Below are 26,655 nucleotides of genomic sequence, written 5' to 3'. Positions count from 1 at the left end.
AAACATGATTCACTTAAAGTGCACATCCTTTTGCTTCATCTGTGGAGGTGGAGAGTAGCCAGCGGACCAAACCGTGTTTTTTTTTTTTTTTAATATATATACAAACATGCTGCTTCACTTTAAATGTCCAATAAGTCTGTTTCAGACGATCAGCAGACCCTTTCTCTTAAAAGGATTTATTTTACACAGCGTGCGGCTTTGTAAACTTGTAGCGTTATCTGCTACATTGATTAGCTCCTACACTAGTTATACACATGCTCTATAGTTGTCGTCTTCTCCGTTTTTTGTGGAAGCATTACAGAGCCAGATACAGGCCTGGCGTATGTACTACAGCCTTCAACAAAGCCTCAAGGTAAATTCTTACATTTATTTGTTAATTGAAATATTTGAGTTACTCGATTAATCATTTCAGCTTGAAATCCGATTGAACATATCTAGAGAGACCTGAAAATGGCTGTGCACCAACATCCTCCATCCAACCTGATGGAGCTTCAGAGGTGCTGCAAAGACGAATGGGTAAAACTGCACAAAGACAGGTGCACCAAGCTTGTGGCATCATATTCAAGAAGACTTGAGGCTGTAATTGCTGCCAAAGCTGCATCAACATGAAAAACGTTTTTCATGTTGTCATTATGGGGTGTTGTGAGTAGCATTTTGAGGGAGGAAAAAAATTAATTTACTCTATTTTGGAATAAGGGTGTAAGAACAAAATATGGAACAAGTGCTGTGAATACTTTCTGGATGCACTGTAAATAAATAAAAACCCTGCAATGATAAATCTGCTGTAAGCCCTTTTGACAAAACATCAGAACTCTGATCAAATACAAATGCAAATAAATAAAGAAATAAGTAAATAGTCCCAATAAGGGCATTTTTGTTTGGCCACTATAGGATACATTAAGCTTGATTCACTCAAAGAAAAGTGAGTTTCCTCTTGCTTTGTTTGCAAGGTGTCAGTGGAGAGAGCACTGACTGAGCACGGGTGCTGCCGAGTTCAGCACAGTGTGTTTGTTTAATAAGCACGCATGCACACATCTTCGCTTTGAATACACAATGAGACTATTTTTGATCATCAATAGTGCGCATCAGAGTCACTGTTTGACAGCGCAGAGTGATAAAAACAGCCAGTACACCCATGTTCTTGTAATCTGTGCTGCTGCTCACACAGACTGCATACAAATCCTGGGTGTAGGTGTGAAGTCAGAGGCACAAGGGGTGGGAAATCCCCCCAAATCTCTGAGCAAAGGCCAACTCTTGAAGAAAGTTTTGCACTGTCATCATAATAACAAAAAGCATTTGGAAAAACTATTAATATAAGAACTAGGGGTGTCACAATACATGTATTTGTATAAAACCATAAAGTACACACGTGACAGTTCAGTGCACAGAAGAACAGTATACAAAATACACAGTATGATGATACACATTTAGGTATTTCTTTCCATGAGTCACGACATATCAGCGAGTAGCGCTGCTCATGTCCACAGACTGTGTCCCTCTAATAACATACTAAGTGTGACATACTCTGGAAAATACAGCAAACAGATATTTTTAAATGGCTCATAAACAGTATTACTAAGTTCAGAATTGTCGTAGTAAAACAAAGATAGAATAATGGTGATTCAATTACATTTTAGATGTTTTTAAAAAAAATCTATTTTCATGGTGACTATATTTCACATATATGTTGCACATAGCATGTCTTTAAAATTTTTTAAGAGTGGACCTTTACTTTTCTTGGGGGGCTTTCAACCCCTCGCTCCCCCCTCCCCCCAACTACCCACTTGTTCTGTGCCTGACATAGTTCCCTCACAAACATCTTAAACATCTACCAAAGCTGAGGAAAAGGCAGACTGTGCACTGGGAAGGTAAAGATTCACTTTTGTGTGTGTAACCACAGATGGGAAAATATCCCTGAGCTGTAGGGTTGGGTCATAGCGCAAAGTGAACATCCTGACACTTCCCCAACCACCAGATGATTCATGTGTTTCAGAACGCTGAGGTCTGGTCAAAAATAACCAGAGTTCCCTGTGCAACAGCAGACTCAGAGCCACAGTGTCACTCAGGCCAGCATTGCACGCCAGAGAGGGAGGGAGAAGACACTGCAAGCAACAAATCAACATGACCCTCAACAAAACATGGGGGAGCTCAGAGTCGGCTGATTAAGGGGAAAAGTCTTCTTATCCCTGCAATCATTTTAAAATACTGGAGAAGCTCTTTTAAGTGCTTTAACATCTGTGTGCAATTCCATCAAACCACTAAGACGCTCAAGTCACTTCACGTCCATTACAACACAACCCCGAGAATCACAGTGGCACAGACGTACAACAATGAGGATGGAGGCATTCTCTCCTATCTCAAAGGAATGCCCTGTTTACTCTGGTCTACAGTGATGAACTGGGTGTGGTGATTCCATTGTGGTCATGTTGTAAACATGACATCAGCTTTGTCTTGTGCATTAATGCCATTGACTGCTAACATTGAACAAATCTCTTACATATCATTTGGAGAGCCTCTGCAATTGCAGTGTTTCCCCTAGACTTTTTTTCACCTCAAAGTGGTACTCACCAGAAAACAAACACCACCATCCCTCTGAACTGGCAAATGCATTGTGTTAAAGTTAAGAAATGTGCATATTATTGATTAATTCCTACCAAAGTCCTGAACACTAGGCCAAGACAGAGACAAGTCCTTTGGACAAAGAAAGAGCGATTTTGCAAAATAAGTGGCACGAAGTAAGTAATTTATATTTGCCTGAAATTTATATTTGGTATTCAATCAAAAAGTCCAACTTACACCATGGTCAGACAGTCACTCAAGTAAGGCAATAGAACATTTCAGGAAAATTCACTGAACAGTTTTTGAGAAAAATCAACAAACTGATTTTTTCATCCTTCTGGGGGGGGGGGGGGGGGGCACGGAGGCGTTTAGAAGGTCAATGAGTATCTTTGTGTACATGAACATTGATTTGTAGAATTACAGAACAAGTTATTGAGCAGGTTTTCAGTAAATTAAAAGTACATTGATAAGGCTGAAAAGTCTAATTTTGGCCCACTGGGGGGCACTTAGAATGATTCAAGGAAAATGATCTTTGTTCTGCCTGCAGGCAGCCTCTGAAAGAATAGTGAAAAATGGCATTTCCTGGCCTTTTGGGGAGGCTGTTAGAATGACCCAAGAACAATAAAAATTTTTTTTATGTCTGCAGGTAGCCTCCCAAAAATATCTTTATGCAAAATTAGAGAAAAGGCATTGAACAGTTTCTCTGCAATTGAACAATGTGAAAGATGGCATTTTTTGGCTGTGTGTGTGTGTGTGTGTGTGTGTGTGTGTGTGTGTGTATGGGGGGGGGGGACAGACTTTTTTCTTTTTAATCTATAGGTAGCCTCTCAAACACTCTTTATGCAAAATTAAAGAAAAATTGAACAGCTTTCTGCAATAAAATGAACAGTAGGAAAACTGGCATCTCTCCCCAACCAGAAAGCACAACTTTCCATGACCAGACAGGTCCCCAAGGGTTGTCTATATCAAATTTCAGAAAAAAATAAAATGTTTTTCAGGCAATTACTGGATTACACACAACACATCTCACATGAATTGTGATGGTATGGGTCCTATGGACCTTGGTCTAAAGGACTAAAAATACCAAAAGCCTAGGATCATTAAAAACATTCCTAACCTTCCTGCTGCCAACTGCACGGGTGAAAACAATATATTTGAGTATAAGCAAAATTTAATGTGCATTGTCAGAATTCCTCCAATTATCACTCGCAGATCTCACTGTGCATGCACCCACTTGTGAAACATTTCAAAACAAACAGAAACGGGGTGAAATGCGGCCCACGGGAGGGAAATTAACAGCCCTGATTAAGCCACTGCATGACAACTGATTTTAGAGGTTGAAGGACACCAATTTTAGTGGGAGGGTGTCCGTAGCATAAACATTTATTCAAGGAGGAAGGAGGAAGAGGGCCTGACTTTTTGGTATGTCAATAGGAGTTAAAGTGTTTCGAGCATGACAGATTCTGATATCTGTGTCTGTCACCGTCTACTGAAGGGTCTGACGACTAACTCTAATTAATGCTGGACAGCATCTTAATATCCCACTGTTCTCAGCCGACCTCTGGTAAGATCAAAAGCCTACCACGCTCAGGTGGGGTATGGAGCATTCACACTCGTGAAACAAATCGGAGATTGGGGGTCAAACATGCTCGGGCATGGTATAGGTCACCTAGTGTGAGCAGCCCCTAAGAGACAAACATTCACTCTCACATTCACAGTATGTAGACAACAATGTGATTTCTTTTTCCAAAAACATACACCGAAAAAAAAGGGAAGAAAAAAAATTAAGACACCGTACTTTAAAAAAACGCCATTACTTCTACGTACAGTATATTCCCACACGCCATTAGACAGATCTTCCATTTTGATAAATGGTATCTTTAGCTTCATGGCAGATGAATCCCTTCAAAATTTTGATTTGCTCTCTGGCTGGGTGCTGGTCTTTGAAAAATAAATCAAATTAAACTTATTAAAAACATGGGAAAGGCTTATTTTTAAATTTATTATTCTTAGGTGGATATTTATTACAAACGATAATAAACATTAATGTTAGTACTGATATATTTTTAATTAAAACAAAATCTGGAGCTTTGCCACTCTGGTGTTTCTCATGATTTATTTTTTTTAATCAGTAAATACAAATGAAGTCTATCACATACTAAACTCATAATATGGCGCTAAAAATGCGATTTGGTTTTAATGTATTAAGATTTTCCTTCCTATATTTGTCTTAGAGGTTTAGCGCCATCCATTAGTAGCTGATTTACCTCAGAAAACTAAAACAACATGCATAATACCCATTACGAACAACACAGCAGTGTTCCCCTGAGAATTTTTTCTGCCCCAATGACACTCACTGAAAAACCAAATCGTGAGGCACATGAGTGAAACACTGCTACAGAATTTTTGCCACCAGTCCTTCATTCGTGACATTGTCATATGGAAAGATTCTGACCACAGCAATCACTGAGTGGATTTTTCACAGAACACAGTGTACAACAATCATTACGAGCATAAGTGCACACAGTTTTAGGACCTTGACGATGGAGAAAATATGAGAATTCCCACAAATGAGTTTAGCTGGCAGTACATGACAGTACACAAGATGTAGAGTTTAAAACACTAAACCACCCAGAGTGCTTTGATTGCTGCAGTGTAAGACTCCAGTCAGAACTTAAAAATTTCAGAATCATTGCCATCCCAACATTGGCCCTTCTGCATTTAATCAACACTTGCTGATGCATTCCAAGTGTTGTGTCTCTCGGCTCGTGTCTTAAAACTTAAGTTATTCATGAGTCTCTTTTACTGCTCAAAAAGATTGCAGAAAAGTGCTAAATCCTTGTGCATCCATTAACTGATGGAACTATGCAGTAAGAAAATGGGAGCTCCCTGTTAGGAGCTAAAGCTTCTTTATTTTGAATTTAACCAAGATAAATTCACACTACCACCCACCACTGCAATGCCACAACACCACCTTCTGGCATGGAAGGGCAACCATGCACCTAAATTACCAGTACATGAATATTTGCTTTTGAAGAATGCAGTGAATATTGTGGACATTTGAGAAGCTTAACTGTGTAAGAAAAAAAAACAACAAAAAGGCAAGCCATAAAGCAAAAAGAACCTACCTCCAGGTGATGCCAAATGTCGGCCTGGGTGAAGGATATGGCCAAATATCCAGGGCTGGTTTTGCATTGTAGCTAAATACAGAAACCTCACGGAATCCACCTCGCCTTGCCAACACCTTTACATCCTCATGCGGCAGTACAAAAATGCTCTTTCGGTTGCTCTTGGTGACAAACTTGCAGTAAGATGGAAGGGCAGTATCTGAGCGTATCTTCTTAGTGCGACAGAATTTCAGAAGGTGGACTCGGCCCTTCGTTGTTAAAGAGTCCTCATGGCTCAACGCAACAGATGATACTGAGGTTTTGCCACCAGTATCAGTGGTTGATTTACTGATGAGAAGTGCTGTCTTATGTTCTCGTGTCAGTATTTCACTCTGGCTATCTTCTGACTGACTATCCTGTGTGGACGAACAGATTTTGGTCACACTTGCTTTGGTCATGGTCCCAAGTGTTGACATGGCACCTTCCGTTGTTGACAACTGAGGAATTATCATTTTTCCAAATGATTTCAACTGTACTTTTGCCATCGTCATCTCTGTGGAAACTGTTGTGGTGGTGGTGACAGTTGTCATTACTTGTGTAATGGTGGTTTTAAGTGGTTCTGTCACTTGAGTGTTGCTGTTCTCCTCTCCAAAGTCGTCGCTCAAACTGGATTCCTCCACTGAAGGTACAGGTGAGGGTGCCATTCTGATAATCTTCACCACAGGAGTGGGCCTATTCTCCGCAGACTGAAGTGACAGTGAGTTATTGTGCTGTTGAGTAATCTTACTATCATCATCAAGTGCTTCTATATTGTTCTCCAGTCTTGTTATCTTCGGCGGGGGCAGGTAATTCTGGTCCAATATTGTTAAGCTATTCTCCACAGCTACCTTAAGAGCTAAGCTTGGTTCCTTACCTCCAGGCACAGAGTTATTTACAGGAGCCAAATCACCATTTATTAAAGTTTTTTGATGAGTGATGTCCTCCTCAGAAACAATGTGGCCAAATTTGTCAATTTTACCAATGTTGTTCACCTCAGGCTTAGGGCTGTCAATAAACTCACCATTATTTTGTGTCTTTACAAAGTTGCTTAACAAGCTATCGCTATTTAAGACATTGTTACCATTTACCTGAGGGGCAGAATGAACTGACTTTGTTGTTCTAATGCTGTCAGTTCTACCTTGTCCAATGTTTTGCATATTTTCTTGACTGTCCTCCAGTTCCATCCCGTTTTCCTCTCTGCCAAAATGCATTAAGCTTGCTGAGCTTTGCTGAGAAGGTTTCGAAAGAAATGTGTTTTTACCACATTTTTGGTCAAATGTGCTTTTAGGTGTCCTTACAGAGTCCACATTCAAAACTGCCAATTCAGACCGTGCATTCTCACTAAGTGCAGCCTTGGCAATGTCCAATGGTAAATTTGTTTGTTGTGCTAAAGAGTTACGAAGTCTCTGTGTTGCTGATTCCTGTACAACAGGAGGCTTGACAATCTCTTCATCTGAACTCCCTGAATGAACTCCTGTGCAGCCTGTAGTCCTTTCTGGTACATCTACCTCCAATACCTGGGCTGTGGATGTGGATTGGTTTTGCATTGAACCTGAATCTCCATCTGTACTGCACATGTCTTTTGGTGTGGAGTATAGAACAGGAGATGGAAGAGGAGTGGCATCTGTCGTTTTGGAGAGTTCAGCTTGAGTGTCCTCTTCGACAGCTCCTGGCCCAAGTTCCTGCACCATACAAGAATTTTCCTCTACCTTTACAGCTTCACTCAGGGTGAGCTGTGTCTGTGCTACAGCTTGGGGCTTGAGTGGTGAATTTGGTCTGATTGTGTTGCTGGGATGGGCAGTTGAAGCTGGTGAAGTTGTTGAGGACTGGTTGGTGGATACCGGCTGCCTTTGCTCCATAATATATTGTTTCATTCTGCGCTCCAGCAGGCTGTCCAGTTTCGAGGATTTAACCTTTTTCTTGTAGGCAACACGGGTGAGGAATCCCTTGCTGACATCCACGACATCGTAGTTAAAGGGCCGCTGAGGGTCCTCAGAAGGCTCTTCCTTCAAGGAATCTTTATCCTCCCACGTGACAGACCCTGGAAGGATGATGCATTTTAGACATAAACAAATTCCCGTTTATCAACATTCCCACTCTGTGTGATAATTGTGGGTACATGTACTTAGTGCTCATGGAACCTTTGGGTGCAGTGGGGATTTCAGGGGGGTAGACAGCAAACATAGAATGTGGACACTGAGCCATCAGGAGATGAACCCTAAGCTTGAAAGAAATGGCAGAAAATTCCTTTTCTGTGAGAGGGTGAGTACAGCGGATGGAGTCTCATTGTACAACCCCAATTCCAATGAAGTTGGGATATTGTGTAAAATGTACATTTAAAATAGAATACAATGATTTGCAAGTCCTCTTCAACCTATATTCAATTGAATACACCACAAAGACAAAATATTTAATGTTCAAATTGGTAAACTTTATTGTTTTTGTACAAATATGTGCCCATTTTGAAATGAATGCCTGCAACATGTTTCAAAAAAGCTGGGATAGTGGTATGTTTACCACTGTGTTACGTCACCTTTCCTTCTAACAACACTTAATAACCATTTGGGAACTGAGGACACTAATTGTTGAAGCTTTGTAGGTGGAATTCTTTCCCATTTTTTTCTGATGTACGACTTCAGCTGTACATCAAACAGGGGTCTCTGTTGTCGTATTTTGCACTTCATAATGCGCCACACATTTTCAATGGGCGACAGGTCTGGACTGCAGGCAGCCTAGTCTAGTACCCGCACTCTTTTACTATGAAGCCACGCTGTTGTAACATGCAAAATGTGGCTTGGCATTGTCTTTCTGAAATAAGCAGGGACATCCCTGAAAAAGATGTTGCTTGGATGGCAGCACGTGTTGCTCCAAAACCTGAATGTACCTTTCAGCATTGATGGTGCCATCACAGATGTGTAGGATGCCCATGCCATGGCCACTAACTCACCTCCATACCATCACAGATGCTGGCTTTTGAACTTTGCACTGGTAACAATCTGGATGGTCTTTTCCCTCTTTTGTCCAGAGGGCACAACGTCCATGATTTCTAAAAACAATCTGAAATGTGGACTCATCAGACCACAGCACACTTTTCCACTTTGCGTCTGTCCATTTCAACTGAGCTCGGGCCCAGAAAAGGCGGCGGTGTTTCTGGATGTTGTTGATGTATGGCTTTTGCTTTGCATGGTAGAGTTTTAACTTGCACTTGTAGATGTCGTGACGAACTGTGTTAACTAACAATGGTTTTCTGAAGTGTTCCTGAGTAAGTAAGTCCCTTCGGCTGCTCCCTTGTTTGCACTTGGGGTCGCCACAGCAAATCCAAGGTGGATCTGCATGTTTGAATTGGCACAAGTTTTACGCCGGATGCCCTTCCTGACGCAACTCCACATTACATGGAGAAATGTGGCAGGGGTGGGATTTGAACCCGAAACCTTCTGAACTGAAACCAAGCGCATTAACCACTTGGCCACCACCCCCTGAAGTGTTCCTGAGCCCATGTGATAAGATCCTTTACACAATGATGTCAGTTTTTAATGCAGTGCCTGAGGGATCGAAGGTCACGGGCATTCAATGCTGGTTTTCGGCCTTGCTGGTTATGTGTAGAAAGTTCTCCAGATTCTCTGAATCTTCTGATTATATTATGGACTGTAGATGATGGAATCCCTAAATTCCTTTCAATTGAATGTTGAGAAACATTGTTCTTAAACTGTTGAACTATTTTTTTCCACGTAGTTGTTCACAAAGTGTGATCCTCGCCCCATCTTTGCTTGTGAACAGCTGAGCCTTTTGGGTATGCTCCTTTTATACCCAATCATGGACACTCACCTGTTTCCAATTAGGTGTGCTTTGAGCATTCATCAACTTTCCCAGTCTTTTGCTGCCCCGTCCCAACTTTTTTGCAATGTGTTGCAGGCATCCATTTCAAAATGAGCAAATATTTGCACAAAAATAACATCTATCAGTTTGATTCTCATTCAATCTGCATTTTTTAAAGAATATCCATGAAAATCCCCCCCTCCCACACACACACACACACACACACACACACACACACACACACACACACACACACACACACACACACACACACACACACACACACACACACACACACACACACACACACACACACACACACACACACACACACACACACACAATATTCAAGCTAATGTAGTTCAAAATCATCTTTTGATTGGCAAATCTGAAATGAAACCTCATTTATTCTGCACCTAAGGTCAGTGATAATAAACACCAACTCACAGTCTGTCACACTTGGCTCTTCATCTTCTTGTGGGGGGTCAACCTCCATCTTTGTGGCAGATTCATCTGTTAAACACTCCTGAATTTTGGTGTTCTCATCCATTTCTTCTTTGTTTTTCACCTTCTTCCCCACATCAGACTCCAAGTTGTCAACAGACAGCTCATGGTCTGTAGCCGCCTGGCTGTTGGTAGATAAGTCTTGATGTTTTTCTTCACTCTTAAAGGCAGCAGCTTCCTCAGCCAGTGGCATTGTGATGCTCGGTCGCCGACTCAAGTCCAGCAGGGTGCATTTCTTCCCAAGTTTAACATCTTTGGAAAACAGGATGTGAGAGAAGATTTATTGTAGTCACTTGCAATATGTTTCTAGGAAATCATTATTAGTCATTTATAGAGTACCAGTCATTCAATCATTTGGCTATTTACAAAAAGAAAAAAGATCAGCTTGAAGTCATCACCTTCTTCTCCATAAAGTATATACAATGAAAAACTTATATGACACATATTCAAATCTGTGACAAGTTTTTAATACTGCAATAAGCCTGTTGGTTTAGGGAAAATTTGAAAAATCCATGTGACAGTAAATAGATGGAAAAAAAAAACATTACAGGGCCTGTTAAGCTTGACATTCATTACATCAATGTCAAATAAAAATTATGGTTCATTTTTTTGGACTGAGTTGCACAAAATTTTCCTACATTTTAACTTGATAAGATTCACAGTACATTGAAAAAGAGATTCAGTTCACTGAAAGCCAAAAAAAAATCCTTGCTGAGATGACCAAATGAGAAACTAATTCACTACTCGCACCAAAGAGCCTCTGATTTAGTGAAAACGACAGTTTAGGCCTGAAACCTTCCCATGTCAGACCTTCCAACTCTTTGTGGTAATTGGCATTGGTGTTGCCGGGAAGCCTGGGGACAAACCGCTGCACATAAGTTTTGCTGATCCAACTCCAGCCCCCATAGCCTGTAACACGATACTCCTCTCCTTTCTGTTTCCACACCTACACATCAGACAAAAGAGATAAGAGAAAAGCGGAAACGGGGGAGAAGACAAAATAAATGATGAAAAGTCTAGCTGGGTTAAATAAAAAGCATGGAATGGGGAAACACTGGCGAAAAATGGGTTACCGCAAGTATGAGATCACAAGTTCACATACTGATGAGTAATAACATTTGCTGCATGAAAGGGTCTTTGATGATCAACAAGACACACACACACACACACACACACACACACACACACACACACACACACACACACACACACACACACACACACACACACACACACACACACTTTAATGTCTCTGATGGGAATCAAACAGAAGATCCTCTGGTCACAAACTTGCCTTTCAAATTTGTAAGCCCTTCTTACAAATCTTATAAATCATACTAGTAAGACACAAGTGCAATTAGTGTCATAAATCCTAATGAAATAATAGGAATATTGGAAAAAAATCATTGCTAACAAGGTCAGGTGCAGATCGCAACACAGTTTCTTCAGTGAAAGATAAGACAGGATTGCCCTCAAGGCATACAATGGCCATGCAGTCAAGCAGACACCCGAGGTACAATGCCCCATCAATCTGAAAGAGCCCAGAACCCCAGGACGACCTGAGACTGCAGGAAAGCCTCATTTTCTACCTCCTTCCTTAAATAAATTGTAATCTCAGATGACCATAAGCACAGACAGAGACAACTCCCTACCCCACCCAGCCAAATGGGAATCCACTATCCAAGACCTGTAATTATTCCCATCAGGAAATAAACATCCACAATAATTCACTGAAGGCATCTCAGTTGAACAAACTCATTTGCCCAAATTTCAAAGCTATTCCATTAACAATTAAAATGGCAACATTTTTTAAAGTGCATCATACCTGGTGTTTAATCGGAAATGTGTATTTGACCCAGGTGGCCTGTTGCATCGTCTCCTCATCCTCCAACTTCTTTTCCCTCTTTTTCACCTTCTCTTTTTCCTCACGCTCCATGGATGTCATGCGGTTTAGCCTGAAAACATTTTTGTTAAAAACACTGTGCTATTAGTGCTGTATACACAAAAAGCTGACATTTGTAAGCTACACTGAAGGTGTCACTGCACAACAACCATTCACATATTTTAACACTTTAAAAATGTGCAAATACACCCCTGAATATCCAAGTTTTAAACACATTTTAAATATTTGTTAATGTACTGTATGTGACCTGGGAAAGTTTTTGTATTAGAATCATAATCCAATTCCATCCACCTTAAAAAAGTAAATAATCAGAAATACTTTAGACTAAAAAACAAAACAAAACCCTAATTAAAGACAGCAGTTTGGAAACTGTTCAAATGAATTCAACATACTCACTTTCCCACAAGTTACCAAAATAAGCTTTGATGTCCACACTCAGGCACACACATACACTAGTCCTCTGACCTGAGAAAATTTTGGACAGCTGCTTCTTTAAAGGGGCTTCATGGAGGTGAAGTAGGAGCAGAGGCAGAGGTGGGTGGCAATGGTAACAGATTTACAGTCTAAATATTATGCCTCCGAGCTAGGGTGGGCCTTTTGATCTGTTAGGGTTATGACTGCCTCTGCCTGCCTAACCACACATCCCCCGTGACATGTATAGAGTACTTCAAAAAAAAAGAAGTAACCCATAAACATGTAAACCAAATGTGCAGTAAGATGAAATCATTAAATTGTTGTTGTGTGAGACAATTGATTAAACTGTCAGCATTCAGCACAAAAATGAACACTGCATTCAGAGTGGGTATATCATGTGTGTACCTCGTGTGACCAAGTGAGTCCTTCCAAACAGGCAGGAAAGCTACAGGTTTGATGGCACACTCTAGGATGGCCACAGCCAGTGCAAACTCCCTTGCCATATTGCATATATGAACTGCCTTGATCCAATTGTTCCTAAAAAACAAACAGACATTACACCCCAAAGAAGATGCAAACATGGCCTTTTTTTTGAGAGAGAGAGTCCAGGTGGGACATGTCATTATATAATAAAGACATTTTTCTTTGAAATATTCCCTCATTTACATTTTTTTTTTTAAATATGGACTAGGTAACATTTCTAAAAACAATTTATTAGACAGACACAAAAATACACAAACATTAAAACTGTAAAACAATCACATATCAGTCACCTCAATCAGTTCTTTACCTATGTGAGGACCAGTTAGGGTGCATGAACGGTGTTGGAATATTGTTCTCCAGTTGGATGATGGTAAGCCGCAGTGTGGAGATGGTCAGGAGTTTAGAACCATAAATAGATCCATTCCACTTGAACTCTCCAGCTGGGGTCATGCAGAACTTGTGAGATAAATGCCGCCTCTTATCATGGTCCTGGAAAAAAATGTTAGAAATTTTTTTAAATCAGGAGTTTAATGTCAGGATCAGCAAATGGACTACTGTGTTTGTAGGACAAGTCTTTTTTTTTTTTTTTTTTTTGCTTGTTTTGGTGGTCCTGTGAGTTATATTTCAAAGTGACATAGAAAAAAGAGATCTACGCACAGAGGACACAGTGACAAGCTACTCCTTATGCTGATCTGAAATTGACACTCCTGAACAGAAAGCAGCAGTAATGCACCATTAAGATGGATGCCAAATGCTGCAAAACAAGAAGCAGAGGATCTGACTGGGAACAATATACTGGGTCGCAGAGAATGAGTAAAACTCTCTCAAGCTAAAAGACTGAGCTCAAGAATAAAGAGAGGGAATAATAGTACCTTTGTACCACTCAGCACTCCACTTATTTGGACTATGTAAGACAGCCAGAACAGCAATGAGCAGGACAGATTGACTAAGGTAAGGCCAGCTTATGTTTTAAAAAAACTATAGGAGTTTTAAAACATTTAATTAGATTTATTGAGATCAATGTCCGAACAGAGCTTTAGCTCTGTTGCCACAAACAACAGTTTACTCCAAGTTCTTTGTGTCTGGTACAATACCATTAATAGCCCGTTAGCTTCTACTTATTAACTCTGTGTTTGCATTATAAATACCTAATGTGCAAGGTTTTAAACCCCCGTCACACTAGAGGCCGAATGAGGCTGAATGCCGTCGGAATGAAAGTTCGGCCAACATTACGGAAGTGTCGAAGTGCATTCGAGGATGCCGGACAGCATTCTGAGAGCAGTCTAAACAGTCGGGCAGATTTCTGTGGCCGCCCCGAATGTTTTTTTCACATGTGCAAACCAGTTGAGGTGCAGTCTGACTGCAATCTAAATACTGATACGGCATGAAAATGGTATTCGAAGCATTCTGATTGCGTCCGAGGGGCAGTTCAAAATGATCCACCATTTCAGATTCTGGCTGAATGTCCCAACTGTGCCTGAATGCACCACCCATGAGCACACCTCGAGTGCTGCTGGAATATATTTCTTCCACCCGCAATTGGACCTCACTTGTACAACAATTTAAGTGCATTCATCATATTCTCACTGCATTTTGAAAGCTGTCTGGGTAATCCTAATGTGTTCCACCTACATTTGTACTGCGGTCATAGGCTCGTGCGCACCGCATGTGCACGAATCAGTTGGGGTGGATCTGAGCCCAGTCTGGGTACTCGGACAGCTGTCTTCTGCAATTCTTATTCCCTCCCAGATTGGCATGAATTGTTTTTTGACATTCCCCTGATTTGGCTTGGCTCGTGCTCATTCATACTACATGTGATGGGGCCCTCAAAAGGTTCAATTACATTTAGTAAGGAATATATATGCTTAGCTCTGAACAGAGTCACTCTATGTCTATTCAATGGCCACAAGAAGCGGTTTGCTCTTGGGTTCTTTGTGCCTGGTACAATAATTAGCCCATTAGCTTCTTGTCAAAAACACAGTATTTGCATTATAAATAAATAATTCACTGATTAAATTCATTTTGCTCCTTGGTGCATAAAACAACAGCACTATATTTAAAAAATAACTGACTTAGTCTGGTGTGACATTTTTTTTTCCTCTTCATAACGCATTTTTGCACAAATGCATCAAATACTCTCGCATGAGTTATAGTGTGGAAAATACAGTACATTTCAGTGTTTTCTGTATACATAGCCATTCAGAGAGCTCGTGGGGCTACTTGCCTCTCTGTGTTGGTGTTTGTTGAGTGAGAGGGCATTGGAACTGTACTGGTTATGGTAGACACGGTACTTCCCCTCCTGGCCCAATTTAAAGAAGTGGCTGAGTGTTCCCTTCATAACAACCTCTTTGCTGCTGCGGGTGCTGACTCGTGTGATGTCACCTTGTGCGTTTACTACCAATACCTGCAGAGAAAGACAAAAGTAAGCGAAATTACATGACAGTACGGCAGAACCATAATTCACAGAGTTATATTGACCCTTTATAATCCAGCCAGAATTCATGTTTAACTTTTTTCTACTTAACATAAATGTTTTAATTCCGACAGTAAACTTGGAATATGAATGAATGTTTATGTGTTTATAGGTCAGCCCTGCGATAAACTGGCATCCTGTCCAGGGTGTTCCCTGCCTCTCGCCCTATGACTGTGGGGACAGGCTCCAACCCCGAGCCTTGATTGAAGTAAGCGGATATAGGAAAATGAATGACTAACTGAATGGAGGACCAAAAGTTCCAATGACAGATTATACTTAAATATGGAAATCCAGATTGTAGTATATGTGGGGCCCATACAGTAGTGTTCAGATTAATAGTACTGCTATGTGACTAAAAAGATTAATCAAGGTTTTGAGTATATTTCTTATTGTTACATGGGAAACAAGGTACCAGTAGATTCAGTAGATTCTCACAAATCCAACAAGACCAAGCATTCATGATATGCACACTCTTAAGGCTATGAAATTGGGCTATTAGTAAAAAGAAAGTAGAAAAGGGGGTGTTCACAATAATAGTAGTGTGGCATTCAGTCAGTGAGTTCATCAATTTTGTGGAACAAACAGGTGTGAATCAGGTGCCCTCTATTTAAGGATGAAGCCAGCACCTGTTGAACATGCTTTTCTCTTTGAAAGCCTGAGGAAAATGGGACGTTCAAGACATTGTTCAGAAGAACAGCGTAGTTTGATTAAAAAGTTGATTGGAGAGGGGAAAACTTATACGCAAGTGCAAAAAATTATAGGCTGTTCATCTACAATGATCTCCAATGCTTTAAAATGGACCAAAAAACCAGAGATGCGTGGAAGAAAATGGAAAACAACCATTGATCAGCTCCAGGATGATCAAAGACAGTCTGGAGTTACCTGTAAGTGCTGTGACAGTTCGAAGACGCCTGTGTGAAGCTAATTTATGTGCAAGAATTCCCCGCAAAGTCCCTCTGTTAAATAAAAGACGTGCAGAAGAGGTTACAATTTGCCAAAGAACACATCAACTGGCCTAAAGAGAAATGGAGGAATATTCTGTGGACTGATGAGAGTAAAATTGTTCTTTTTGGGTCCAAGGGCCGCAGACAGTTTGTGAGACAACCCCCAAACTCTGAATTCAAGCCACAGTTCACAGTGAAGACAGTGAAGCATGGTGGTGCAAGCATCATGATATGGGCATGTTTCTCCTACTATGGTGTTGGGCCTATATATCGCATACCAGGTATCATGGTTCAGTTTGGATATGTCAAAATACTTGAAGAGGTCATGTTGCCTTATGCTGAAGAGGACATGCCCTTGAAATGGGTGTTTCAACAAGACAATGACCCCAAGCACACTAGTAAACCAGCAAAATCTTGGTTCCAAACCAACAAAATTGATGCCTCGCAGATGTGAAGAATTCATGAAAAACTGTGGTTATACAACTAAATACTAGTTTAGTGATTCACAGGATTGCTAAAAAAGCAGTTTGAACATAATAGTTTTGAGTTTGTAGCGTCAACAGCAGATGCTACTATTATTATGAACACCCCCTTTTCTACTTTTTTTTTTACTAATAGCCCAATTTCATAGCCTTAAGAGTGTGCATATCATGAATGCTTGGTCTTGTTGGAGTTGTGAGAATCTACTGAATCTACTGGTACCTTGTTTCCCATGTAACAATAAGAAATATACTCAAAACCTGGATTAATCTTTTTAGTCACATAGCACTACTATTATTCTGAACACTACTGTATCTACATAAGCATTTCTCTTTTAATCCCTTTCTTCAACATGGTTGCTCTGGCTAGCAAATCAGGGATGATGTTGGCTAGTCTGAGGTTTCACAGTTCTAACTCCAGTGCTAGATCTGATACCTGTACATAATTTCACTTCTTACCTCTCTGCCCTCCTTGAAGCCCTTATTGGCTTCATGAACAGCGGCAGCCACTTGCTGGCTCTTTAGTTGACTCAGCTTGCTGTCTGGGTTCCTTAGCCGGGTCACCATGCGAGTCGCAGAAGACTTCTTATTGCCAGGACCTGCTGTTTCACTGTTGTTTGAGTCTTTACTGTCTCCTGAAAATGAACAATCAGGTTCAGCCAAATGCAGAAAAAGCCAAAGCACACATACATTAGTCGTGATCTCCATTTGGCCTAAAGCCATTCACTGTGCTTGAGGATTTTTTTTTTTTTAATATTGTTTCAGAAATATGTCAGAATGTTTGCACTGTGACAGCCAGAGACAAGACACACATCTACCATGCGAAACATACTGCAACTACATTTCATGTTCTATGACACAGCATCACTGTATGACGATTTACCAATAAGGTCCACTTCATTACTGGACCCCCTACTAGATTAAACATAGTGCTGATCACGAGAAAGTTTCTAAACGTTATTATATTTCATTTTACAGAACCTTCACTAGCTGTTACCACAGTGGAACTATCCTTCTTCAGGGCCCATAAACTGTAAAGATACAGACCAAATGTCTCTGTCACACCCTAGTGGCTCATGTGAACAGGACTCTAACTGAACCGTCAAATCTGTACAAAAGTAGGATACATTTCCCCAAAGATTTCATGTGCTTTCTTTTGTGAGTCTACACCAATACATATACACACACATATATAATATATATATATATATATGTGTGTGTGTGTATATGTATGTGTATATATATATATATATATATTCATGTTTGTGACAAATTAATGTTACAGCTGATATAGAAATGGGTGTGGACTGAGCCTACACACCATTTCAGTTTATTTATGTATATAAGACCAAATCACATGTTTTCTGAAAGCGCTATACAGGTACTGTAACGTGAAGCGGACAAGATTGTATGACTCCCCCTGGATGGGATGTCACTCCATTGCAGGTTAATTCCCCAGCAAAGGCCGGGACGCATTTACAGATGGATGGACTGGGACAATGCAGATGAAACATCTTGTTGATGGACACAGACCCTTTAGTATGACTGGGAATCAATTCCAGGTTGACACACACAGCACAACTCCGATCCCACTGAATGCAAGCACACTGGTGACAGCAACAAGGAAAAATGCCATAATCCTTTTTTTGTTTTTGGTTGTTTGCTATTTGTTGTTTAGCAGGGAAAAAAAAAAACCCTCAAGCCAACCAGACTCAGTGGTGTGGCCATCAGCTATGGACATTCTATGAAGACACAAGAGTACTCTGAGAGCACAATATCCCCCGGTGGCTAATGCTGCTTTGGTACAAATGCTTGGTACATTCTGATAACATTTTAAGGTATCTGATAACATTTGTTTTGTCAACACACATCGGCTATTTTCACTTCTATCAAAAACTGTAAAATGAGCTAATTTTAGTGAAGAATTTCTTTCATAAATCAAGAGAAACATTTCTTGCTAATGAATCATAGAATAGAATAATAAATATATTACTTTTCAAAGTTAACATGTTAATTCAGACTCTGCACTGAAAAATATAAATGAAAAGGAACTTTCTACAATGCGCCTTATGTTGAACAATATGATAATATGCATATTACCAACCTATAACAAGGACTTGTACCACGTTTCAAGAAATTCCTCCTAAAAGTGTGAGAAGAGTTGATTTCAGAATGTAGGCACCCACTCATGAAACTGACGGAGTGTATATTTGTTAATCAAGGGCCATAACTCCGGTAAAATGGGCCCAACTCAAACGATATGATAATATGCATATTGCCAACCTACAACAAGGACTTGTGGCAAAAAAAAAAAAAAATATCCCTCCTAAAAATGTGAGGGGAGTTGATTTTGCAGTACTATGGGGGTTGGAACATCCATCGCTCTTTTTGTAATGAATGGACAGATGGAAAAACCAAGAAACGTAAGTCGTTCAGATTTGCCCATAAAGCAATATTTATATTCTTCACATATCAAGAAGCTGAAAAAACAGACAAGAAATCCTTTTGTTAAAAATACAATATCAGTATGGTACGCGGCACATAAATTTGTTGATGAAACAATAACTTTGTCACAATTTACTCCTATCTGGGGCAACAGACTATTTAAACCTGGTACATTGGATGGGGGATTCAAATTATGGGCAGAGAAAGGAATTGGGATGGTCTCGGACCTTTATTCTCAAGGTACCCTTCTCAGATTTGATCAACTTTGTCATAAGTACGGCGTTCCTCAAAAATAATAATCAAATATTTGCAATTAAGACGTTTTATTGCATCAAAACATAAGACATTCATGACCACACCCCCACTATCGATTGTTGAAGAAACAGTGATTAATAAAATGAATGGGAAAAAACACATCTAGATTCTATAACCTTTTAGCGGAGCACTCAACAGAATCAGCATTAGATAAATTAAACGCTTGGAAAGTAGACTTACAAGAAGATATTAGTGAAGAAGATTGGAGAAAAGCATGTTTAAAATCACAAAAGAATTAAATCAACACAAGATTAAAACTGATTCGGTATAAGTGGTTAATGAGAGTTTATATAACGCCTGCAAAACTTCACCATATGTTCCCAAACATTCCTGATGTTTGTGTTAAATGTCTAACCGAAAAGGGAACTCTGTTTCATTACCTATGGGCATGCTCTAAGATTTTGGTGTTTTGGGATAATGTAGTTAAATGTTTATCACGGATGTTAAGTGTAACATACCTCTGACATCAACAATTTCTGTACTTGGAATATTCCCCAAGAACTTCATCAAAACAAAAAAGCAATCAAAGATGACTGAGTTCGGACTTCTCCATGCAAGGAGAGTAATTGCACTATATTGGAAAAATTTAGAACCACCATCAATGGCAATGTGGAAAAAGGAGTTGATGACTTGTCTTGGACTGGAGAGATTGACATACATTGTTAAAGGTAAACGGGAAGAGTTTGCTTGGATTTGGGAATCATTTGTCATTCTTGACAAATGAAACTGAAAACACTGAGTGAACAATAGGCTATAAAATGATCTTGCCTTTTATATTTTGATTTAATTTTATTTACTTAGTTTTTGTTTATTTTATTTTTGCTCCATTTTGTCTTATTCTTGTATTTATTTTTATTTTTGATGTCTGTTTGTTTTTATTATCTTTCTTTACCTGTGTGAATGAATGACTGTTTCAAGGGGATAAAAATGAAAATGTTTGTGCATTCGACATAACGTTCTACAGACAGCCAGCAGAAGGCAGAAAAGTGCTTCCAAAAATTTATTTTTTGGCATTTTTTGTTACAAGTAGGCATCTATGCTAGATCAAGTCCTTATATAGTAAGGTTTCACATCAGGGGTGATGCCAAAAATAAAAATCATTTTTTTGGCCATTTTTGGGCTTCAATACTTCAAATGATGTCAAATCACATCAAATCATAGTTTTACCAAAATCATATTAATATATGTTTTTCCATAACATGGGTGGTAATCAGTTTAATTTTTTATGGAATGCCCCTTTAAGGTAACTAAAATTTGTCAGTTTGGTACTAATAAAAAAAATAATGTCAGTGGGTGTATTGAACTTATTTTGAATGGTTCTGATACTTGCGGTATCAAGTGTATGTTGTGTAATGAAAACAATGAATCATAAAAAATGATTTTAATAAATTAGCCATAGTGTACTCTAAAATGTCTGTCTTCTTTGCTTTTGTATTCTGATTTTCTTTATATCACAAAAAACATATTTATGCAATTGTTATATTTCATTAATGTGCTTGATGTAAAAGAGGCCAATTATGAACAATTTTGATGTCATAACCATTTTGAAGTTGGATAAAGTTAATCAATAGACCCATCTTATCTGACATAATTGTATTTTCATAGCTAAGACTGGCATAATGGTCTATGTAAGTTGTCTTATTGGTTTTCTTGTGCAAGAAAACAATTAGACACCAAAATTGTTATAATCGGACCACCATAACAGATTTTATGAATTTGACCCTTCATGAAAAGTGCGTGGACCTTTCCACATTTTCGGTCATTGTGACATAACGCAAGGTCAAAAATAGGTCAAACTATATATTTTTGAACTCTACTCGTCAAGACGAATAATTTGATATGCATATCAAAAGGATTGGACCATTTTTAAATTTTGACCCAAAAATGGGGGTTTTTGGCCCAAAAATGATTTTTATTTTTGGCATTGCCCCTGATGTGAAACCTTACTATATAAGGACTTGATCTAGCATAGATGCCTGCTTGTAACAAAAAATGCCGAAAAAAAAAATTTTTTTTGAAGCACTTTTCTGCCTTCTGCTGGCTGTCTGCTATATGCAATTGAAACATCAATAAAAATATTGTAAAGAAACGTAAGTCGCCACAACATAATTCCCCTTACAGCCTTCGAGGAATAAAACGAAGGCATAAAAACAAGATTTACAGAACATGCAGTAATTTATAACAGAAAAGCTGCAGCTAAGCAACTAAATATGCTTCATTGTGTACAATGGCAGGACAGTAACTGAAAACACAACAGGTTTTATGTCAGAATTTTGGAGAAATAATGGGCATACAGTCTGTGTGTATGTTGGTGGAGAATATTTAAGTCGGTGATATCTGCAAACAATGTAACAAATGTTTGCTGGCAGACCTGTAGCACTTTCAATACTTTATTATGTAGACTAAACCTATAAGATTGACTGGATAGTTTGCATTTGTGCTTTAATTTTTATATTATGTCAAACATAATTAAATAATAGGTTTTCTTATAATAAGTTGTAAGTAGGTGCAGGGACTCTTGGCCAACTCTTGGCTGCCTTTCAATCGTCTGTCATTGTGAACACTGGACTATATGTAGTTGCTTAGCTGTAACATTTCTGTCACTGCAGGTTCTGATAGTTCTTTTATTAATGTGGCCACAGCAGATGGTCATCCCACTGAGTCTGGTCTACTTTAGGTTCTCTTCTATAATAAAAACCACAGTGGGAATGTTCCATTGTTATTGCTGTGATTGCTTGAGGAATTGGCAAGGTCTAGAAATTGGGTTTGTTGTACCTTGAGATGACTTGTGTGATGATTTAGCACTACACATATAAGTAAACTGAATTGAAAGTAGAATTTTTCAGATGAATTTTATCATCTAATTTTATTGTTATCATGAACAGGAAAATTAAATATATTAACACTGCACTTTTCTGGTGTACTGATTGCAAATGTTTTTGTCACACTTATGCAAATACAACCCCTGGCAAAAATTATGGAATCACCGGCCTTGGAGGATGTTCATTCAGTTGTTTAATTTTGTAGAAAAAAAGCAGATCACAGACATGACACAAAACTGAAGTCATTTCAAATGGCAACTTTCTGGCTTTAAGAAACACTATAAGAAATCAGGAAAAAAAATTGTGGCAGTCAGTAACGGTTACTTTTTTAGACCAAGCAGAGGGAAAAAAATATGGAATCACTCAATTCTGAGGAAAAAATTATGGAATCATGAAAAACAAAAGAACGCTCCAACACATCACTAGTACTTTGCTGCACCACCTCTGGCTTTTATAACAGCTTGCAGTCTCTGAGGCATGGACTTAATGAGTGACAAACAGTACTCTTCATCAATCTGGCTCCAACTTGCTCTGATTGCTGTTGCCAGATCAGCTTTGCAGGTTGGAGCCTTGTCATGGACCATTTTCTTCAACTTCCAAAGATTTTCAATTGGATTAAGATCCGGACTATTTGCAGGCCATGACATTGACCCTATGTGTCTTTTTGCAAGGAATGTTTTCACAGTTTTTGCTCTATGGCAAGATGCATTATCATCTTGAAAAATGATTTAATCATCCCAAAACATCCTTTCAATTGATGGGATAAGAAAAGTGTCCAAAATATCAACGTAAACTTGTGCATATATTGATGATGTAATGACAGCCATCTCCCCAGTGCCTTTACCTGACATGCAGCACCATATCATCAATGACTGTGGAAATTTACATGTTCTCTTCAGGCAGTCATCTTTATAAATCTCATTGGAACGGCACCAAACAAAAGTTCCAGCATCATCACCTTGCCCAATGCAGATTCGAGATTCATCACTGAATATGACTTTCATCTAGTCATCCACAGTCCACGATTGCTTTTCCTTAGCCCACTGTAACCTTGTTTTTTTCTGTTAAGGTGTTAATGATGGCTTTCGTTTAGCTTTTCTGTATGTAAATCCCATTTTCTTTAGGCGGTTTCTTACAGTTCGGTCACAGACGTTGACTCCAGTTTCCTCCCATTCGTTCCTCATTTGTTTTGTTGTGCATTTTCGATTTTTGAGACATATTGCTTTAAGTTTTCTGTCTTGACGCTTTGATGTCTTCCTTGGTCTACCAGTATGTTTGCCTTTAACAACCTTCCCATGTTTGTATTTGGTCCAGAGTTTAGACACAGCTGACTGTGAACAACCAACATCTTTTGCAACATTGCGTGATGATTTACCCTCTTTTAAGAGTTTGACAATCCTCTCCTTTGTTCCAATTGACATCTCTCGTGTTGGAGCCATGATTCATGTCAGTCCACTTGGTGCAACAGCTCTCCAAGGTGTGATCACTCCTTTTTAGATGCAGACTAACGAGCAGATCTGATTTGATGCAGGTGTTAGTTTTGGGGATGAAAATTTACAGGGTGATTCCATAATTTATTCCTCAGAATTGAGTGAGTCCATATTTTTTTCCCTCTGCTTGGTCTAAAAAAGTAACCGTTACTGACTGCCACAATTATTTTTCTTGATTTCTTATAGTGTTTCTTAAAGCCAGAAAGTTGCCATTTGAAATTACTTTAGTTTTGTGTCATGTCTGTGATCTGCTTTTTGTCTACAAAATTAAACAACTGAATGAACATCCTCCGAGGCCGGTGATTCCATAATTATTGCCAGGGGTTGTATATGTGCACTGAATATAGTATCGAAATAACAATAACCCATGATAACAGCATCTGTATTCATTGGACAGTAAGAGGAAGACATCAGCATTAATTTGACCAGCTAACGCTTAGCCTAGGCTCATCTGTCATACATCACACTGACAAAATGAGGAACCTTGGGGTAATTTTTGAACCTATGTTGTCCTTTGACCTCCACATTAGAGATATTACGAGGACTGCTTTCTTCTACCTGCGAAATATAGCTAAGATTCGTCCCATCCTGTGTATGGCTGATGCTGAGAACCTGATTCATGCGTTTGTCTCTTCTAGATTGGACTACTGCAATGTTCTATTTTCTGGTTTACCGCAGTCCAGCATTAGGGGTCTCCAATTGGTTCAAAATGCTGCTGCCAGACTTTTGACATAAAGAAGAAAGTTTGACCACATTACACCCATTTTGGCATCTCTTCACTGGTTTTCTGTCCCTGTGAGATCAGATTTTAAGGTTCTGCTACTAGCCGATAAAATTGTTCACGGACTGGCACCTCCCTACCAGCTGACCTAATTAAACCTTACTTACCAGCCCGGACTTTGCATTCTCAGGGTGCAGGGCTACTTTGTGTCCCTAAGGTGAATAAAAAGTCTATGGGTCACCGAGCTTTCTCTTATCATGCCCCTGTTCTGTGGAATGATCTCCCTGCTTCAATAAAACAGACTCCATAGAGACTTTCAAGTCCAGACTTAAGACGCACTTATTTTCTCTTTCGTATGGCTAGCATACTGGCATAGTATGTTAGTATGCTTTTTACTCTTAATTCATTTTATTAGGAAATGGAAGGACTACAGCCACAACTTTATCTAAATTCTGGGTCTTTTAGTGAAACTTAGGGCTAGAGTCCGGCTATCACCTTAGTATGTCTTCTGTTTTTCTTGTTACTTAATGCTAACAAATTATACTGTATTTGTTGTCTTTCTGATGCCTGATATTCTCTCTCTCTCTCTCTCTTTCTTTCTCTCTCTCTTTCTCTTTGAGGTGCAGCTCCATCCAGAGATGGGTGTGGTGTCTGCTTTGGAAAGTCTCCTATTCTGTGCACTGGCAACATTTCCTTTATATTGTTTTGTGAATTGTTTTGTAGTTTCTGTTGGTAGCCTGGCCCAAGTAGCAGGTCGCCCCTTTGAGTCTGGTCTGCTTGAGGTTTCTTCCTCAGAGGACATTTTTCCTTACAACTGTCACCTGTGTGACTGCTCTGGGGGTTGGTAAGGTTAGACCTTACTTGTTTGAAGCTCCTTGAGGCAACGTTTTGGTAATTTGGTGCTATACGTATAAATGAAAATAAATTGAAATTGAAAAACTGGATTATGGCTTCACTTTTTTGCAGTGAGTTGTGATCTTTAGCATTATTTACAGGCCATTTCAAAGCCACAGAAAATCAATAGAACAATAAATTACAATACATAAAAGGTAAATTCAAACATAGAATACAATGCTAAAGTACCCTCAGCCGTATGAGCATGTAATCAATGAAGAATGTGACCTCTTGAACCCTTAGAGCAGATCAAGGGTAGCCATCCTTGAACTTGTCCAAGGTTTGTGTTCCAAGAATGCTCCTTGTGAATGTGAAGACCCTGGCAGTAATAGGAATGGACTTACGCTAAGCACAGACAGACGGACAGACAGACTGATGGACAGAGTATTCGCAACACCCAATGGCCATATTTTGGCCTCGGGTAAAAACCTAAATTTAAGTTCAAATGTCCAATGAGTTATGATAAAATGCAGCACACGTCATGACACCAGCAAAATAAAACAGTGATGATTAGTAGTGGAATTAATTCTTGATGCATTGCAATGCGGACGATTCTGAATTGATTCACAAATGTTAATAATCGATTTTATAAATGTTAAATATGGGGGTTGGAACGGGCATTTTTCACCTTCCTTGTGTAAACCTATGTTTCTACTTTTACTCAGGTCCTTTTTGCACGGGTAACATACTCTTTATATAAGTACATTAACCATATGTGTGTTACAGTTTATCTCGGTAAAAACTGGAGGAGACAGTGCAAACAGCTGTAGCTTCTGCACTGTATGCCTAAAGAAAGAGAAAAAAGAGCTATTTTTGGACTATATGCACCACACGACAGGACAGGAAGCCTCTAATGACAAGTTCTGGCTACATCTGATCAGTTTGTAACTTTAAAATCTGAAAAACATACTAAACAGTTATTTGACAAAGTGGTTGTAAAAGAAAATCTTCGCTTTTATCCTCCCCCATCTATATTATAATAGCCAAGTGGCCTCTGTGTGTGTGTATGCGTGTGAATGGCTTTGATCACAGAGAAACGGGAGAGCTGACATTTGCCGTTTGGTATGCTTACGTCTGTTGGGTCAAGGATAAATACTGCTAAAACAGAAAGTTGTTAGGACCAATAGTTTTGGAGAAATTAGTGATATTAGCTAACAACAGTGAACAATGGATGTTGTGCTGCAATGCACCATGGGAGTTTGGGACATTGGGGTTTTAAATGTTGTTATTGTGGTTCATGTTATTTT

General features: G+C 39.3%; 1 protein-coding gene across 6 annotated transcripts in view; it reads right to left on the bottom strand.

Moving 5' to 3' along the window:
- The window catches only part of LOC117526752 (nucleosome-remodeling factor subunit BPTF-like), a 119,605-nt gene that overhangs the window by 59,275 nt on the left and 33,675 nt on the right, over window positions 1–26,655 (bottom strand). For all 6 annotated transcript variants that reach the window (XM_034188822.1, XM_034188824.1, XM_034188825.1 and 3 more), the window contains exons 8-15: window positions 17,181–17,356; window positions 15,050–15,229; window positions 13,133–13,314; window positions 12,748–12,879; window positions 11,851–11,980; window positions 10,836–10,971; window positions 9,969–10,277; window positions 5,688–7,746 (exon numbers count right to left, since the gene is read on the bottom strand). In XM_034188822.1, coding sequence (XP_034044713.1) covers window positions 5,688–7,746; window positions 9,969–10,277; window positions 10,836–10,971; window positions 11,851–11,980; window positions 12,748–12,879; window positions 13,133–13,314; window positions 15,050–15,229; window positions 17,181–17,356 — 3,304 coding nt within the window. The remainder of the gene's footprint in view (window positions 1–5,687; window positions 7,747–9,968; window positions 10,278–10,835; window positions 10,972–11,850; window positions 11,981–12,747; window positions 12,880–13,132; window positions 13,315–15,049; window positions 15,230–17,180; window positions 17,357–26,655) is intronic.

The sequence above is a fragment of the Thalassophryne amazonica genome, chromosome 15 (assembly GCF_902500255.1).
Source record: "Thalassophryne amazonica chromosome 15, fThaAma1.1, whole genome shotgun sequence".
NCBI classification, from domain to species: domain Eukaryota; kingdom Metazoa; phylum Chordata; class Actinopteri; order Batrachoidiformes; family Batrachoididae; genus Thalassophryne; species Thalassophryne amazonica.
Note: the sequence above shows the minus strand (reverse complement) of the source record. Positions and strands in the feature narration are given on the sequence as shown.